This window comes from Rhinatrema bivittatum, chromosome 4 (genome assembly GCF_901001135.1).
Source record: "Rhinatrema bivittatum chromosome 4, aRhiBiv1.1, whole genome shotgun sequence".
In the NCBI taxonomy this organism is placed as follows: Eukaryota; Metazoa; Chordata; class Amphibia; order Gymnophiona; family Rhinatrematidae; genus Rhinatrema; species Rhinatrema bivittatum.
In genome coordinates this window covers 390,639,942-390,659,525 of record NC_042618.1, presented here as the reverse complement: position 1 = coordinate 390,659,525, position 19,584 = coordinate 390,639,942, and the positions used below count along the sequence as shown (strand labels likewise).

The window sequence follows — 19,584 nt, the reverse complement described above, 5'->3', positions numbered from 1 at the left end:
CTAAGGGGGGATATGATACAGATGTTTAAAATCATGAGAGGTCTAGAACGGGTAGATGTGAATCAGTTATTTACTCTTTCAGATAATAGAAAGACTAGGGGGCACTCCATGAAGTTAGCATGGGGCACATTTAAAACTAATCGGAGAAAGTTCTTTTTTACTCAACGCACAATTAAACTCTGGAATTTGTTGCCAGAGGATGTGGTTAGTGCAGTTAGTATAGCTGTGTTTAAAAAAGGATTGGATAAGTTCTTGGAGGAGAAGTCCATTACCTGCTATTAAGTTCACTTAGAGAATAGCCACTGACATTAGCAATGGTAACATGGAATAGTTTTTGGGTACTTGCCAGGTTCTTATGGCCTGGATTAGCCACTGTTGGAAACAGGATGCTGGGCTTGATGGACCCTTGGTCTGACCCAGTATGGTATTTTCTTATGTTCTTAGTAGAAAGAAAAAGGTTAGCCATGAGAGCAAAAACCAGCATTTATTCATAGCTCTACATAGATATACATGGAGGGAGGGATCCCCCCCTAGAAATACAGAAAATCGCAGCAAGAAAAAAAAAACAACAAGGGACTCAGGTGGGTCAACATTCATACAACCCATTCATACTCAACAACCATACACTAAACGCCCCCCCCCCCCCCCCCATCATGATAAACACCCGTAACTCTCAATCCCCCAATCAGGAGGAGCACCCTCCCAAAAAAGAAACTGGCAAAGAGATGGATCCTTTTCTCTTCACCGATAGGATATGCCCACTACCAACCAGGGACTCCTGGAACCAGCAGGGTTCCTAAGTAAACGTCTTCAGCACCCCCATCAGTTACAATGCTTCAGAAAATTAAAAGTCCTAAATATATAAAAATAAACAAAACAAAAAAACTTAGGCACCAGTGGGGTCTTAGCTAAGGCACCACCTTCAACAGAAGGCAGAAAAAGAAGTTCATATTCAGTGCCAGAGAAATGAGAAAACCGTTGTGAGAAAAACGGGGCCGACTCGCCTCGTGCAGGGAGGGCCCCCCCCTTAACATGGCGTCTGCCGAAGGGGGGGACCCCCCCACCACCCTACCTGCTGTCCGGGGCGATCCTTGCGGCGGTGCGCGATTCCCCACGGGCGGGGGGCGGCGGACGTCATCGCGTTGATGACGCGCCGTCGTCGACGCGATGACGTCAGCACGGGGTCTCTCAAGGACCTGGGGGGCCTTTAAAGGGCCGGCGAGCGCGGGCCTCGGCCTTTTCCGTGCCTGCGCTCGCCGGTTCCAGAGTCGATTTGCCCGGAGCATTGGGGGCAAGGCAGGAGGCCGCGCACGAGATCGGTGGGGCAGCGAGGCGTTCAGGGGTCGGAGGAACGGGAACAGGCTCTGAGCAGGCGCCTGGGACGGTCGAGGACCCCGGAAGGAATTTGGGAGCGAACCGCTGCGTTGGGGCGGTAGCCTTGGCACCCGGATGGGCTGCAGTCCCGGGATCTGAGCGGCAGTCATACGGCAGACCGAGCAGCGCAGAAAACGCGAAGGGAGGCCTCTGCGGACAACATTGCAGGGCAGCTGAACCGCGGGGAAGCGCGTGGCAGCACAGGAACCTCAGCCCTTCTCGCTTGGTGGTGCGGACCCACGTGGAGCCCAGGTGACCGGGAGCAGGAGGAGAATCAGCCCCTGTGGTGGCTCGGGGGGACTCAGCACAGATATCTGCGCTAAGGTTTGACTCGGAGGAGGGCTGCAGCAGCGCTGCGAAGAATTTAAAGACACAGTTGGCAGAATTACAAGAGGCGGACAGGACTCCCGGCACAGCTGAGCACAGGACACACGTGGACTATTCGAGCTCAAGGAACCGGGAGCTGACCGCAGGAGCGGACGAGGAAGCCCCAGCGCTCCCCCCCCCCCCCCCCCTTCCACCGTTTGGAAGCTGCAAACCGTGAGTAGACAATCATAAACTGTTGAATAAAGAAACAAAAACAGTTCTGTGTGTTGATTGTGAGCATGCCGGGGAAAGGACCAGCGAGAGCACGGGGGGGGAGCAAGGAAGAAGAGGGGTGAAGAGCCGCCGAATGGACCGGCCGATCCTGCCACAGGAAAGGGAGAGGGAGGACGAGAGGCCGGCAGGAGGCGAGGACCACTGACTAGGAGCCACAAGGGGGCACGGCCGGCGGACAAGGCCAAGAAGGTGCAGGCAAAGACGAGCGGAAGAGGACGGCAGCAGGCGAAGCCAGTCCTGGTCGAGCAAGACAGCCAGCACAGACCCACGGGCTCACGGCTGGAGTCGGGGCAAGGCGGCCCACTGCAGTGGGGATGGCCCATGTGGCCTGCGGCAGGAGTGGGAGCAGTGCCACCCTCGGGAGCATCCGGCCCAGTACCAGAGACTCCGTCGCAAGGTGGGCTGGGAGGAACTCAGCAAAGTGCCCAGGCATGGTTGGCCACAATGGCTAACCCTTATCAACAGCATATGTACCCACCATGGTGGCAGGTGCCTCCGCCATGGTACAACCAGGCGGCCGGGGGCACGATGGCCACGCAGGACGGGGTCGTCGGAGCCCAAAAGGCTTTGAAATCTACACAAGTGCGAGAGGGACAGAGCGAATCGGGACCACAGCGCAAGAAACGAACCGCGGAGAGTGCGGCCCGCAGAGGCAAAGTCACCCCAGGGACGGAGAGTCGAGAAAGCGAGATGAGTTCCGGGGAGGACAGCGAGACGCAAGTGCCGGGAGGTGCAGTGGACGTGGCGGTCGGAGCGGAGGCACCCGGTGGGCGACACAGTGGAGAACGAGTCAAGGAGCGAGCGGCGAATGGAAAGGGTAATAAGAGAAGGAGGAAGGGCAGCGATTCTTCCACTGACTCGTCGGAAGACGACTCCGAGGAGAGCGAAGGGGAAACAGCGCACTCAGCGGCGGGCAGGTGCACAGGAGCAGGCGCAATAGCTACCGCGGCACTGCCGCCCTTAGCGGAATTGTGGGAAAGTGTTCCGAGGGCGCTGCGCAGCAAAATAAGACAAAGAGAGTACATAGATATATTCTCAGTATTGGAGGGAAGGAAGGGTGCGGTTGAGAGAAGGAAGAAGGGAAAAAAGGAGGAGAGAAAGGTGGGCGAAGTAAAAGTGGCAAAAAACATAGTAAATTGGGCCAGAGCATTTTTGAGGATGATTAGTGTGACAGGAAGGGCAGACCCGTCACAGTATGCGCCTATGCTTAGCTACGCAGACGCAATACTCGAAGGTTATAAGGAGTATCAAGGATGGTGCTGGTTGAATTACGACGAGCATTTTAGGGATAAAATGGAGGATAATAAGGGCATGTCATGGGGAACGCAGGACGTCGGCCTATGGTTACGGCAAATGACCAGCAAGGTCCTGGACACAAGCGGGGCACATGGGAGTGGTAAGGCGGCTAACGGGACACCAACACCGGGGAGTAATCCCTGGGGGGAAAGCGGGAATACCAAGGACAAAGTGTGTTGGAGATACAAGGCAGGTTGCACTTTGCACGAATGCAAATTTAGGCATATTTGCTCCTTGTGCTCCGCACCGCACCCGGCCAGCAAGTGCAGTAAGAAAGGGCAGGGGCCGGCTAGTACTCTCGGCGGGGGAGGAAAACAATAGCGTCCTCAGTAAGGCACCGTCGCCGATACACCTGGCGAACATGGTGGAATGGCTGGCGGACTACCCTAAAAGAGAAGAGGCTGCCAGGCTTAGGGAGGGTTTTAGATACGGTTTTAGGATACCATTTCAAGGGAAAATTGGGAACGCGAGATTAGGTAACGCCGTCTCTGTAGTAAGACACGCGGACATAGTACAACAGAAGGTCCTTAGAGAAATCGAATTGGGAAGGATGGCGGGTCCATTCGAGGCCCCACCTTTCCGGGACATGATGGTTTCACCGTTGGCAGTAGTGCCTAAGAAGGGGCAGGGGGAGTTCAGGCTTATTCAGAACCTGTCATATCCCCCGGGCGAGTCTGTCAATGATCATCTACCGGAGGAGGCTTGCAGGGTCCAATACGCATCTTTCAATGCAGCGATCTCATTGGTAAGGCAATGCGGCCAAGGGGCTCTAATGGCCAAGGTGGACATAAAGTCTGCATTCAGATTGCTGCCCGTGCATCCCGACAGCTTCCCGCTCCTAGGTTTTCAATTCAAAGGCAGATACTACTTCGACAAGTGTATGCCCATGGGGTGTTCTATATCTTGTGCTTGTTTCGAGATGTTTAGCACATTCCTGCATTGGGCACTACAAAAAAGGACAGGGAACATCAACGTCGTCATTATCTGGACGTCTTCTTATTTGTGGGACCGGCCTATAGGGCCACCTGTGCACAGATATTAGCCGGATTTCAGGAAATGGCCCGAGATTTTGGAGTCCCGTTGGCACAGGAAAAGACCGAAGGTCCAGCTACTACCTTATCTTTTTTAGGCATAGAGATAGACACGCTGACAATGACATCGAGACTGCCGTTGGAGAAAGTATGTAAGCTGCGGGACTTGCTTAGAAAGACACTGACAGCTAGGAAGGTCACCTTAACAGCGATGCAATCCTTGATAGGAAGCCTCAATTTCGCGACTCGGGTTATACCCATGGGAAGGGCTTTCTTAAGACGATTGGCAGTAGCGACGATAGGGGTGAAGCGACCACACCATCACATTAGGATATCGAGACCAGTAAGGGCTGAAATTGTAATGTGGTTACAATTTTTAGATAAGTTCAACGGAGTAGCAATGTGGCAGGAGGAGACAATGTCCAATAGGGACTTGGACATTTTCACGGACGCCTCGGGAGGATGGGGATTCGGGGCGTATTGCCAGGGTGCATGGTGTGCGGCGCCATGGCCGCAGGCATGGAGGGACGACGGCCTGGTAAGGAACATTACCTTTCTCGAGCTCTTCCCAATATTGGTCACAATCACTGTTTGGGCCCATAAGTTGCATAACAAGCGGATAGTTTTTTGGTGTGACAATATGGCCGTAGTTACGGTGCTGAACAAACAGGCGGCCCACTGCCCCCGGGTAGCTGGGTTATTGAGGGAAGTGGTGCTGCAGAGCCTGCGGTTGAACATGACCCTAAGGGCCAAACACGTGCCGGGCGCACGGAATCAGGTGGCGGATGCATTATCAAGGGCTAAGTGGGCTCTCTTTCGCCAACAGGTGCCAGAGGCAGAGGCGGAGGGAGTCCCAATGCCGGAACATCTATGGCAAATTGGAACACGGTCGAGCAGGGATTGTTGAGGGCGTCTGTTGCCCCGGCAACGTGGAAAGCCTACTGCCGAGGTTACGCTAAGGTGCAGGAGTTTATAGGGGGCCAGGGTGGTGCCACAGGGGTGGTGGAGGCCAACCAGATAGTCCGTTTCATATCATGGTCAAAAGAGACAGGAACGTCCAGAGGAGCGACGATCAACCAACTGGCCGGTTTCGCCTTCTTTACCAAGGCGCAAGGTCTGGGCGACCCTTTCAGCTTCTTCATAGTCAAGAAGATGCTAGCGGGATGGGCGAGGGAGGTAGCTTGGGAAGGCGATAAAAGACGGCCCATCACGCACGAGTTATTGGTCAGATTGTGGTACGCGGTACAGCATGTTTGCACTGATCCCTTTGAAGTGGGGTTATTCAGAGCGGCCTTCTGCATAGCGTTTTTTGCGGCTCTAAGGGTTGGCGAGTTGGTGGCCCCATCCAAGAAGGATAAGGGCCGCAACGGGTTATTGTACGGCAACGTACAGGTGCAGGACCGGTCCATGAGAATTCAGGTGCATAAATCAAAGACAGACCAAAAAGCAAAAGGGGTCGAAATCATGTTGGCGGCAGGGGGGTCGCTGGTGACATGCCCGGTGCGAAATTTAAAGAGCTATCTGCGATTAAGACCAGTAGGTGGGGACCACTTGCTGGTGCATAGTGATGGGGTCCCGCTGACTCGGTACCAGTTTGCAGCGGTGTTGCGCTCGGCGTTAGGAAATATAGGGTTGGACCCGAAGGATTACGGGACACATTCCTTCCGGATCGGGGTAGCGACTAGCGCGGCGCAAGCGGGTATGCCGATGGACGTAATACGTAAAATTGGACGTTGGCAATCAGCAGTTGCTAAGCGTTATGTGAGGCCTGGGTTTGCGCAAATGGGTAACTAACGCATTTAATTTCACCCGCAGATGCAAGGAGCCAGAGGAGGATAGCGTGGTTAATAGGACATTCATTCGTGAGATGGGCGGCCAAAAGGGCGCAGGAAAGGCCTTACGGTGTACACTTGGGGCTGGCTCCGGAAGGAGTCACCCTGAGATGGATGGGAAGGTCAGGAATGAAATGGGAACACCTGCTGGCGGACCTGCGGCACGAAATATTCACGTCTAGACAACCAGATGCCATAGTTATTCACCTCGGGGGCAACGACCTGGGGGCGCATACGGCTAAGCAACTGATAGAAATAATAAAAAGAGACTTAGACCTAATTAGGGATTTGGCACCAGGAACAGCCATAATCTGGTCAGATATTATTCCTAGGATTAAATGGCAGAATAGCAAGTTATGGGGCAGGGGTAGGAAGAAGATTAATAGACAGATCAGAGTATGGGCACAGCAGAGGGGCATCCACCAAATCCGGCATGAATGGGCAGACGAGCCTTGCTCCGGCCTGTATAGGCCGGATAAGGTTCATTTGTCCGACATCGGGTACGATTTATTTAATAATGCCTTACAGGAATCTCTTGAGCGAGTGCTTTGCAAGGTTGGGTCGCAGCATTAAGGGGGGAGCCTGGGACAAGTGGGGCACTGTCCCAGTCTGGTGGCGGGGGTACCCGAGTCGGTAGGTAAGGGGGGACCTCGAGCACACGGTCAGGAGGGACCGGAAGTCCTCGGGAAAAGAAAGTGCGTGTATTCAGGCGTGGGCGGCCTGGAGGAATGGTCCCCTGGCTTGGTCACGGCGGGGGGCCGGTAAGATGGTGGCGGACTGGCTTAAACGGCGGACACCGGTTTTGACGCCCGGAATGCACTAGGATTGAGAGCACAGACGGCTCGGGTACCGGTAACATAATTATGTTGATTCATGTTAATTAATGTTAATAAATGCTGCGGCCTTTGTTTCACCAAAGATGGAGTGTGGTGTGATATGTGGGGCATTGGGGGGAGGAGACAGATGGGGGGGGGGGTGTGCGGGGGGACGGCCACGGAAGTGCAGACTGCCAATGTTAAACAACAAGAAGTGAACCTGGTAGGAGAGGTCCCAGAAGAAACAGTCCAACAATTAAAAAATCCAAATCAAGTAGTGCAGGGGCCTTTATGCCAGGAAAGCACAATAAAAGTAGCGCTGCCACTCAAAAGACATGAATGAGAAGGAAACATAGCTGCTGCCATCCTCATCTCGGTAGCTGGGCAAGAAACTCCTTAATTGCTTGAGCCGAGGAAGACAATTTGGTCATCTTGGAGAAAAATCCGCAGTCTCACCAGATCCTGAAGAGCAAACTTGATCCCATGTGTGCAGTAAGGTGAAAACTCTTTATGCACCACCTTCACTTTATTAGAGAAATCCAGGAAGAATAGAAATTTAGCATCTTGATATGTGAGATTTTTCAGGTTACGATAGGCTTGCAGAATTTTGACTTTATTCATTTGGCTTAAATAGCAGACTATGACTTGATGGGACCACAACTGATTCGGCTCCCCAGCACCTAGCCAGTACACACGTTTGACCAAAATAGGCCTCTCAGCTATGTTAAGCTGCAGTTGCTCAGGGATCCATTTTTCACAGAGCCATATCAGGTCCTCCTTAGCCACTGTTTCAGTGACCCCCACAATCTGCAGATTATTCTTGCGGCTGTGGTTCTCCAAATCCTTGAGCTTGTCTTCAAAGGCTCTGTGGTGGGCCCCGAGTTCAAGCACACCAGTTTCCGGCTTGGCCAGCCATTCCTCAAGTACCACTACTGTAGTCTGCACCCCAGCCAAAGAGAACGCGTAGGCCTCCATTTTAACGTGGACTTTATCCACGGAGGTTTGGATCCTCTGCAGCTGATCTGCTACAGCAGCCGAGACAGCCCAGATAAGATCTTTTAGTGCTGCCTCAAAGAGGCCTGAACAGAGCCCTTCCGGAAATGGGCCCTCCACCGCCATTTTGTCTTCGCCCCCGATAGCTCGGTTGGGGCCGGTGTGCTTCGGGCATCCCGCCATCTCCAGAAACAAGCTCAATTCATGGGTGATGAAGATCAGCATTCTGTTAAGTCACAGTCACCAAGGGTTTCATATGGTTTTGGCCGTCGGAGCAGGTAAAATAAAGAAACCTCACCGGCTCCTAGGGAGCGAGAGGGAGAAGCATGCGCTCAGACAGCCGGCATGGACATGCCCCAATTTTTTTTGTTTTAATCTATTTTTGTAACTTTCTCCTATTCCGGCAATATTTTACAGCTTTACAGAGCTAGGGTTGTCTCTACATTCTGTTTTTATGACAAAAATTCTTAAGGAATAATTATACGTTTAATTCACACAACAAACACAGAACACAAATGTAAATTCAGTTGCTAATTAAAACAACAAAAAGAAGATATTTTAGTTTAATTTTTTTAAATAGCAGCTTATTCCATTTTAAATAAGAAATTGCACAGTATAATTTGAACAAAACAAAAAATTACAACAGAAAATGAACATGAGTGGAAGACAGACAAAATAAACTGTCCTGAGGAAAGCAGAGGACAAGTTAAGGATGAAATTGAGAGAAAACAGAGATAATGAACTATATGCCAAAGGAAAACAAAAAGCGAGGTATAATAAGCTGAATACAGTCCTTGAGAATCTCCGCCTTTCAGCTAAGATCCCAGTGCAGGGTCTAAGCAGTAAGCCAAAATAGTCCCTCCCTTCTTATCCTTTTGGTCGAGAATGAGAACCTATACAATATAGAAAGATTAACGCTCTGACACCTGACCTCACTGGAGTCATGGTTAAGTAATGATCATTGACAAAGCAGACAAAACTTCCTGTTAAAAATTAATACATTGAATATGCTTCTTTTCCTCCTGTGTGTGTGCGTGTAATCATGTAAGTATATTTACACTGGTTCACACTAAACCTGAGAAATATTGCTAAACTAAATCATTCAAAAAGATTAAATCCCTGCTAGAATTTCTATTCACAAATATAATCAACATAGAAAACCTGGCCGAAGTACCCCCTGCACGCGCCGAGCCTATGTTGAGTAGGGTCGGCGGCGCACACAAGCCCCTGAATGCACGTAAGTCCCGGGGCTTTCCTGGCGAGGCGTGTTGGGGGGGGGGGGTGTCGCGTCATTTGGGGGCGGGGCGTAGGTGTGATTCCGGCCCACGGGCATTTCGGGGGCGTGGCTGAGGCCTCCGAAACGACTCCCGGGCCTGGGAATCGTGCGCCGGCGGCCGGCCCGGCGCAACTTGTACAACAAGAGGTAGGGGGGGTTTAGATAGGGCTGGGGGGGTGGAGTAGGTAGGGGAAGGGAGGGGAAGGTGGGGGTAGGTGGAAGGAAAGTTTCTTCCGAGGCCTTGGAGGGAACAGAGGCAGGCTGTGCGGCTCGGCGCGCGCAGGCAGCCGATTTTGGGCAGCCTTGCGCGCGCTGACCCCGGATTTTAATGGATACGCACTGCTACACACATACCTATTAAAATCCCACGTACTAGTTTGTGCCTGGTGCGCGAACAAAAGTACGCGCAGGTGCAGATTTATAGAATCTACCCCAAAATGAATATTAATTTGACTGACACACCCATAAATCTATGTAAACAAAAAAACACAAAAAATAATTATAAGAGACGAATAACCAGTTCTAGAGATCAGACTCCAAAAAGTCACCACATGAATTGTACTGCATGGTATTGTTTTTAGATAGCAGAACTGTAAATGTTTCTATTTCAAGAAATGTTTCTATTTCAAGAAGGTTCAGGTAGATACTTCACTGAAAAGGAAGGCTTTTCTCATCTCCACAACAAATCACCAAAAATATGATCCAGACAAGCTTTAATGAAGGAAACCAATTAATGTAGGAACTGTTACCATCTGACATATTAGTTGTAACAATAAAAGCAAACAGCATGGTCAGACAATACGGATTTGCATTATATCTGACATTTCTCATTAGTTTTTACATTTGGTATGTTCTCTGCAACAGAATACTGATGGAAAATGTTCCATTTTACAATTTTACATTTTCTGCTGCAGAATAACATCTATAGCCTATAAGTAGTTGGATTTGCATACCCCCAGGATCTACTCTGGCATAAATAGACCCCCCTCTCTCTCAAAACTACAGCTCACATCTGCTTTCCTAATTAGCTTCAATGAGCCTTTTCTTGAAAGTGCATTGACACTATTGGGATTTTTTTTTTTTTTTAAGTGTCAAACCACAAGCAGCAAAGGACAAAGAGAAGATGTCAAAGACCCTGGAAAAAAATTATTAATAAACAGAAATACAAACCTAGTAGATTAGAGCAATACCCATAGGGTTAAAGTGACAGTACAGTATACTTCAGTATATGGCGGGTAACCAACTCAAATTCTTAAAAGCCACAAACAAGTCTGGTTTTCAGGATATGCATGAGATATATTTGTATACAATGAAGGTAGTGTATGCAAATCTATCTCAGGCTTATTGTGAAAACCTGGCCTGGTTGTGATTCTCGAGGACTGGAGTTGGCCACTTCTGATACAATGCACTAAAGTGTTTTAGTCATTATCCTTTTAAAAATGTTTTGTTCCATAATGTTCTTAAACTTTTAATTCTTTAATTGCTTATGGCAGCTTTCCAGACAAGGTATAATAGTTTAAAACTGCTTAATGGTGTGCAAGGGATATGTTTCATCTAAAAGGAAAAATCTCCTAAGTATGCCTAGGGTGAGGGAGTTGTATAGAGGCTCTAAGCACACAGGAGGGCCATAAATCTGAATTTCTCCACCCCACAGTACCTGACCCCAAGCTAAGAAATGCCTTAAACTGGATCAGAGATGGAGGAAATTTGAACCAGGTTATTAATGAGGTCTCTAAACCTATTCAAAAGCAAACAAAATCTTTCCCATCATGATAAAACCTTTCCAGTGGCCTTTTACCAGACATGAGGCATGAGGAAGGGAACCTTTCTGTTCTGTTGGGCATTGATGAAAAAAGATTAATTTTTGCATGTTTTAAAAGACAGCAAAGACAGGGTATTTATCCCTCCCCGTGTCTCTACAGTAATACTGTAGACTCAAATACCTGCCCATCACTGAGAGAGAACAAAAAAAAATGTTTTTCATTACCATTTAAATGGAGTACATCATTCAAAGAAAACTTGGCTGAGCTTTGTTATAACACAAATATAAGCATATTTTGATAAAATACATTCCTCTTATTTTCTATTAGTAGTGTGGAACTCCAGATGTCATGTTTCTCCAAGAGAAAACTGAACAGGAGACCTTTAATTGGGCCAACATAAAAATTATTCTCAGATGCTACACAAACATTTTGGGTGCACCTTTCAAAGGAACTTCAGCAGGTAGATCAGAAGTGATCTTTTATAAAACAGCCTTCCCAATATGCGGGTAAACCTACAGTATGTGCATATGGCCATGCTTACATGTAAGTTTTCCCTCACTGAGAGGCGGTGTTTCTGGGGCAGCACTGGGGAGGAGTTTGTACTTGCATGCATACTTTGTAAAATTAAACCATATGAATGTATATTTTCAGGAAAATTTTGTGTGCAAAAAATAGCAGATACAACTTCTGTGGGTATTCTGGATAATTTTCAAAGTGGATTTATGCACCCAAGTCTGATTTGAAAAATGGCATAATTTAAATCCCTATTTGCAGCATAAATTATGGGGAATGCTTGAAAAGTTACGCTTCCTAAGAACATATATAGGTCCCCCCACCTTCTGATCACATTTGAAGAAGGGCCATGTGGTCTTGAAAGCTTTTATCCAAACATTGTTTTGGTCAAATTTCATCAACTTTGGTCTAACATCACTGTTTTGTTTTTATGATGTCATAAATTTGCCTTGGGCCTGTTGAAGCAGAAAGACATAGAAATAAAACTGAGGAAGATAACACACAGAAGATATTAGAACCTACAAAGAATCCTTTTTGAATAGTCTACGAAATATGTGATGCTAATTCTGATGACCTCTGTTGCAGGAATTCTTGCCTCACAACATCCTCTAGATCAGTGGTTTTCAAAAGGTGTGTTGGGACACATTGGTGTGTCGCAAGGACCAAGGAGGTGTGTCGCAGAGCCAGCAGATGGCTACCTGCTTAGCAGCCCGGGTGGGAACATAAGAACATAAGAAATTACCATACTGGATCAGATGAAGGGTACATCAGGCCCAGCATCCTGTTTCCAGCAGTGGCCAATCCAGGCTAAAAGGACCTGGCAAGTACCCAAACAATAAGTAGATCCCATGCTACTGATGACAGTAATAGCAGCAGCTATTTTCTAAATCAGCTTGATTAATAGCAGTTAATGGACATCTCGTCCAAGAACTTATCCTAACTTTTTTTTAAACCCAGTTACTCTAACTGCAATAGATTCTTATAAGAAGCATAGCAGTTTCTTCAAGCTCATATTTTTCTTTTAAGGAATCTCTAAATGTGGTTATTCACTTTCAGTTCAGCTTGGAATTCAGTACAATTATGAGTGTGTAAAAGCAGTAGTATTTAACTTAGTGAAAAAGCCACATTTCAAATCACTTGGTTGACTTCTCTTACATTGGGCCTGATGGGAGGCTACTCTCACTTCCTTCTCTTCTCTCTGGCCCAATGGGAGGATGCTTCCTCCTTTACCCAGATCAGAGCGAGACATTGCCAGCTCCTGCTGTTCTGGGCCCGATGGGACACAAACTTTATCTTCCCCTGCTAAGTCTGGGAGTGATGCTGCTGATGGGCTCTTCACCCTGTGGAGAGTGGGGATGCTGGGAAGATGAAGGTGGAACGGAGAGGGAGTGTGGGGGCTGCTGAGACAGAAGGGGTGGGAAATAGGGGGTCAGGGTAGCTGGGCAGGCAGGGAGATGGATGAAGGGGGTAGGGAGAGTCAAGCAGGGGAGAGAGGGAGCACAGGGAAGAGATTGTGGGGAGTCAGGAATGCTGGGCAGGGATTTAAGTGTGAGCGGATGATTGAAAGGGAGTAACTGGGAAAAGTGAAAGATGATGGAGGTATGGAAGGGGAGTGATGGGGTGCAAGAGCCATAATATGTCAGAAGAAATGCACATTCCCAAAACTATCTTTGTACTTTGCTTACTGTAGGAGGATGTGTATTTCTGTTTCTTGCTCTTCGGTTTTGCACTGCATGCAGAGTGGCTTTTTGAGGTTTCCATTCCAGTTTTTGTCTCCACATTTGTAATTTGTGGTCTTTTATTCTGTATTTGGTGAAGGTCAGATCTCTATGTGTGACTGAGGTGAGGTATTTTACTAGTAAGTAAGGATTTGTATCAATCTTCTTTGTTGCATTTCCTCATTCTCAATAGGACATGCATTGGTGCTGCACTGCTGCCTTTTCATAGGAAGGGCTAATACTGTTTGAGTTCTTGAAATTAGTGTTGCAGTGGTATGGAAGGTTTGCTACACTTGTGCTGAATTTTTTTTTCAGGTTTTGTATTTTACAATGCACCTGGTACTAAGGGAGTTTGTGTTTCTTTTACTGAGATAGCACCAGATCGGAATATCTTTTTTTTTTTTAATACATATATATATATGTATTTGAAATATCCTAGCTTTGCTCTGCAACTGTTTGGGGATGAAGGGGGTGGGGGGCAGGGGCAGGTTCTTGTGGATGCAGGGTATATGTTCCCATTTAGCCCTGTGATGGTCAAGTGTTCAGTGTGTCATACCTGTAAGCATTATCTTCCCAGGTGTATCCCAGGTTGAGAACCACTACTCTAGATATAAAACTAAGTTGTCAGGTTTTCCAACTACAGACCTCAGGGGCAGCAAACTGGTCTGGTTTTCAAGATATCCCTAAAGAATATGTATGAGAGATTTGTATTGTATACATTTAAGGCAGTGTGTATGCAAATTTATTCCATGCATATTCATTAAGGACATCCAGAAAATCAGACTGGTTTGTGGCCTTTGAAAACTGGAGTTGGACACCCCTGGTATAAAAGCTTCCTTGTTTCAGCTCTGGCTTGTTTCAGCTCTGGCTTGTTTCAGCTCTGGCTGTGAAGTCACAGCTGAAGAATAGGCCTATATTGTCTCAAAAGCTCACATACTACACTATCTTTTTTTAAATTGGTCCTTTAAAAGATATCACAGCCAACTAAAATTCATCTTTTCTATGGGAATAATATTGCTACTAGAACTAACCTATTAAAATTATTTTTTTCTATTCAAAGGCACAAAAGGTTTTTTGGGGGTTTTTTTAAACAGCACAATCAAGAAAATTATCGATACATGGCAAACAATGATTCAAACCGTAGAGGCATTTTCACTACCTCAACTTCTCACAACTTGGGCAGAAAACATTTATTAAGCAGAATTTTAATTTATGATCAACAGTAAATATTTTTGTGCAGTTTCACAATCAAATCAAATACATACAGACACTACTACTGTTGCTTCCCACACAGAAACAGTATCAAGGCTCTAGAATACAAAATTGGTATTTGAAAGGACGCATTCAGAGATCTCTGAAGCATTCAGTGTTTTCATTAACTGTTCTTTCAAACCCTGCTATAAAACGTGCTATATATATTACCAGTTTTACTGTATACTCATATCTATTTGTTGTTCAGGCACTGCAGCCTAACATGATTAATTAATTTTGGGGATATTTCTGTTCTTGAAAAGTGCTAAACTGAACATGTCAAGTTATGTTAGTCAGCTCAATGGTAATGTAAATTAAGGCAAAAACAAAAAGAAAAATGCACCTTTTTGTTTGCATACCTGCTGCTCAGCACAGTTCTCACAAATCTGTGCATGGGTCTCCCAGCAGTGTCTTGTAACATGGTGCTCTAGCAGTCTGATGGTTTGAACCACATGGGGTCCCCTCAGACTGCTAAAGCAGCACTGCGTGGCAAGACATCAGTGGGAGGCCAATACACAGCTTGGCAGGAACACTGCTGATGAGTATTCTGAATTTACAGCATGTTTCATTCTGCTCATTAATACCATTTTGACCTAGTTTGGTCTTATTCAAACCTGTAGAAAAGAATCAAGACAACATAGGATCATAAACAGATGCTTTGCCAGATTTTTCTTCCCAGTCCTTTCTGAGCATAAGATATTAAGCAAAAAGACACATGTAACCCTAATGCAAATGTCTTCCTATTCCCTGCCTTGCTAGAGGGCCTAGCTGGATTCTTTCAGTAAACCACAGAACTACATGGAACAGCTCTCCTTCTCAAGAATGAACTGTGAGCCCTGCCTGGCAGCTTTCCCACCTTCAGCTGGACAGGCTCAGGATGTAAAACTGTAACCCCTATGTGGGGGCAGACAGAAAATCCATTAGATAAGCAGAGATGAAATGCATTCCTACATTATATCTACAAATGCAATTGTGAAGCATTAGTGTTTAGAGTATAATTTTCAGAGCTATTCGCCCAGGTAAAATGGCTCAGAGGAATATCGCCATTCTTTAGCCAGCTGAAAATATGAACGGCCTTCCAAAGCACATGCATGGTTTTGGCCAGACCTTGCATAGTTTTAGCCAGAATTTTCAGCTGGGGAGTAAAACTGTGTCCACATGACATTTTCATGAGCATAGGTGCTCTTTTCCCCCATCTTGGCTGCCAGAATTGAAGAGCAGGTGCAAAATACTCAACTGCTCCTAGCATGGGTACTTTATGTTAATTTTCAAAGAAAAAGCACCCACGTACACTCTGAAAATGATTGTGAAGTACAAGCACTAAATGTACTCCGTGGAATTTACTGATATGCAGGCTATTTAAAAACTGACCTTGAATGATAAGATACACATATGAAAGTGCAATTTCAGATCGTCATGCTGTCTTGGTTTTAATGTCGTACACTTTGAGGATGACACTCATTTCTCTTTAAATTCTTTTCTCACCTCAACAGGGAACCTCTTGCTATTGATGCTGTGCTCAGAACCAGCCGAAGCATTACTCTGACCCCAATGGAACTCCACTTTTTCAGCTTTGAACCTGCCTGGCAGCCCGGCACCGCTGATAAAATAATCATCCTTCAGAAGAATAGCAACTGCACACAAAGGGAGGAGGGGGGAAGAAAATAAAAATTATGTTGAAGAATTTTAAAATTATTCTTAAAAAGATCATTATTTGTAAGAAATCCAGCTATAGAGGATTTATTTTCGGTTCAACATTTCATGATAAATATATTTTGTCTGTATTCTGATAGCTGTTTTTATTATGATAATTGTTTTATGTATTGCACTGAATGTTGATTTTATATACAACTTTGGGTGACCACTGATGTGATCGGGAAAGCGGTCTATAAAACTGAAAAGTAAATAAATAAATAAACCCCCCACAAAATATGTAATACCAAGATGCCTAAAAATACTAGCAAAATATTCACCAACAGCACAGAACATTATGCTTTATAAATACTAAATTAGGAAATGTATACAATTTTAAACAAAAACCAATACAAATTAATGAGTTTATTTCAGTTTAATAAAAAATATTTCAGAAAGGCCATAAGGAAGATTTCTTCTCCTTTTCGATGATATAACAAAAGCATTTGTTTATACTGGAAATTATTTTTCTTACTTAATGTTAGTAGAATATGTAGCACATAAGAAATGTTTATTTTAGGTACAATTATAGGATATACATTTTTCAATTTTAGCATGCAAGTCTATTCATGGCCATCATGGTAGGCCATTGTTGTGGTTGTAGTAACTGAATCAGATCAGTGATAATCAGAACTAGAAGTGAACATACCTGTATACACTTTTCAGGAAGGACAGGGTAAGTAAGAAATAAAAAATGTGAGGAGCAGCTTTATGTTTAAGGACAAAATAAAAGCCATTGCAATGCCTAGTGAGCAAGGTATAGTTGAGTGTTGTGAATTGTCTTCAAAAGACCTAAGAAGTCTAATATCTGTGCAGATATAATCTATAAGCTGCCATTACAAAAGGAAGACTGACAGATATGACAGAAGCAATTCAAAGGACAGCATGCAATGGTGACCTAAATCTACCGGTGTACATTAAAGAGTGCCAGCTGCTGGATAAACTGAAAATAGAAAATTCTGGAATCCTTGCTGAAGTCACTCTCAAGCAATCAGTTGAGGAGCCCACTTGAACCTGGTACCGATAAAGACAGCATCACTGAGGTTATGGTTGGGGACATGCTGAGGACCAAAAATCATCATCCCATCTGGTTCAATAATAAACACTGGATCAAAACCAAACTATAAGTGTCCTAGATTTCAGAAGAGCTAACTTTAAAAAAAAAAATTACATTAATGAAGCTCAAAGAGATACAAAGGAGCTATGCAGAGCAATAAAAGAGCATTGAACTGACAACATATCATTGTATCAGGTACATTACTAAGGGGAAGAGACTGAAAAGACCACTATCATTCATTAATTTAGGAGGAAAAACCAAGAGCAAAAGAAATAACATTGAGAAAATATAGACAGACAGGAGGAGGACAGGCAAAATTACCAGGAGAAACAAAGGGGAGCAGAAGAGCAATTAGACAGGCAATTAGTAGCATTTTGCCCATTCAGTAGATACACAAGTGAAAAGACGACAACCAAAAGAGAAATAGTAAGGAATATAAGGGGAGGCATGTTTAATAACAAATAAGATCAGAAGAACACAGATACCTTAATCAAATATATCTGCTCAGTATTCCTTCTAGGAGAGCATGATAGACCAAAGGCAAAAGGCAAGGACATAAGGGGCTATAGGGAGAAAATATAATTTTCAGAGAAGCTAGTATTCAAAGTATTAAAACAACTGAAAGCAAAACAAGATTTATGGGGCATGATGTCCCGAAATACTGAAAGAGCTAAAGAAAGTACCGGCTATCGCTATGTTCTGTTCAACTTATCACTTGAAACAAGAGACAAACAGATGTAGTACTCCTCCAAAAGGCTGGGAATAAGGAAGAAGAAAAAAATTACAGACCTGTTAGCTTAACATCTGTGGCAGGTAAGGTAATGGAAGCACTGCTGAATGTAGAAGAGTGAAGTACCCCGAGCTCCTGGGTTACAGGATCATAATCACCATGGTTTCACAAGGGGAAAATCTTCCCAAACAAATTTGATTTATTTCTTTCATTAAGTGACCAGATCAAGTCAGGAGTGGATTTGCAATAGATATAGCTTCTCTGGATTTCAGCAAAGCCTTTGAGACTATTCCACATAAACGTTAGTGAGCAAGCTAGCCAGTCTGAAAGCTGTAACAAAAATTATGAACCGGCTGAGAAACAGGTTGAATAGCATTCTCAGAATGACAGCAGTGGAGTCTATTTTGCAGAAGGCAGATTGACCAGCAAGGTACCACAAGGATCAGTACTAGGTCCATTTCTATTCAATGTATTTATAAGCACACTGTCTGCTGCCTCTTCTTGGCTAACAAAGCAGAGGAGCTGGGGAACAAGCAGAGCCTTCTTTCCTACCCAAAGAAGAAAATCCAGGTAATATCAACTGCCTTCTCTTTTATCACCTGCCAAAGCAGTGAGGGAGTCATGAATGTGTAAGCAAGCTCCCGACTCTTTCTTGCTCAACCAATGGTTTATTGAGCCTGTTTCCTTCTACCCACAAATGAGAGAAGTATGGTTGAGATTATAAACTCTAGTTTAAAACAAGGTTGTCTTACCCTCAAAGTCACTAAAGTTCACCCTATTCTGAAAAAAGAAAATTTAGATCCTAGTCTATATGAAAACTAATGGCTGATTTCAAACCTCCCTGTACTATCCAAAATAGAAAAAGTTGTGTTTTTATCAAGTGACATCCTTCCTTAAAAAAACAAACAAAAAAACCCTGGTCTATCATCCCCAGCAATCAGGGCTCAGAAAGAGCAGATTCTGTGCTTTTACCTAACTACTCTCCTAAATATCAACATCAACATGGATCGTGGCAAGACTGTACTCATGGTACTCTTACACAAGTGCAGCCTTTGATACCACCTATCATAAGTTGCTGATAAAATGGTTGATTGATCTTGGCTTGAGGTGCTCTCAACTCAACTGGCTTGCTTCTTTTCTCTCCAGTAGGTCATAATCGGATAGATTTTTAAAGAAGCGAATGAGCATCCATGTGTGCGCGCTACCCAGTGTGCACACATGGATGTGCAGATTTTATAATATGTGCGCACTGGCGCACGTTATAAAATCATTGGGGGGGGGGGAGACAAGATGGCCGCGTATAGCTGCTGAGAGAACGCTGCCCCGAATTATTTCTACAATTTCTTTGGAAATGCCTGCAAAAAGAAAGGGGAAGTACGGGTCTACCCCTCCGACCCTCCCCAGATATCAGGGCAGCAATTAATGACATCCTACTCACCGGCATTGGCAGCAAAATTGGAGGAGAAGGCCCCCATTCAGGCGTTGGAGGAAGGAGCCTCCGCATCGCAAGGAGAAGTAACACTCACCCCTCCAGATCCCTGGTGCCTGTTGATGATGTCTTCCACCAGCTCCCCTGCGTTTGTCGAGGTACAGCCTGCCGAAGGGGCGACTGTGGCCTCGACAGGAGCGGAACTCGGAGGAGA

At 45.5% G+C, this 19,584-nt stretch overlaps 1 protein-coding gene across 3 annotated transcripts in view; it reads right to left on the bottom strand.

Annotated features, from left to right (window-relative positions):
• Positions 1–19,584, bottom strand: part of PTPRG (protein tyrosine phosphatase receptor type G) — a 1,221,857-nt gene that overhangs the window by 600,300 nt on the left and 601,973 nt on the right. For all 3 annotated transcript variants that reach the window (XM_029601001.1, XM_029600999.1, XM_029601002.1), the window contains exon 4: positions 15,948–16,096. In XM_029601001.1, coding sequence (XP_029456861.1) covers positions 15,948–16,096 — 149 coding nt within the window. The remainder of the gene's footprint in view (positions 1–15,947; positions 16,097–19,584) is intronic.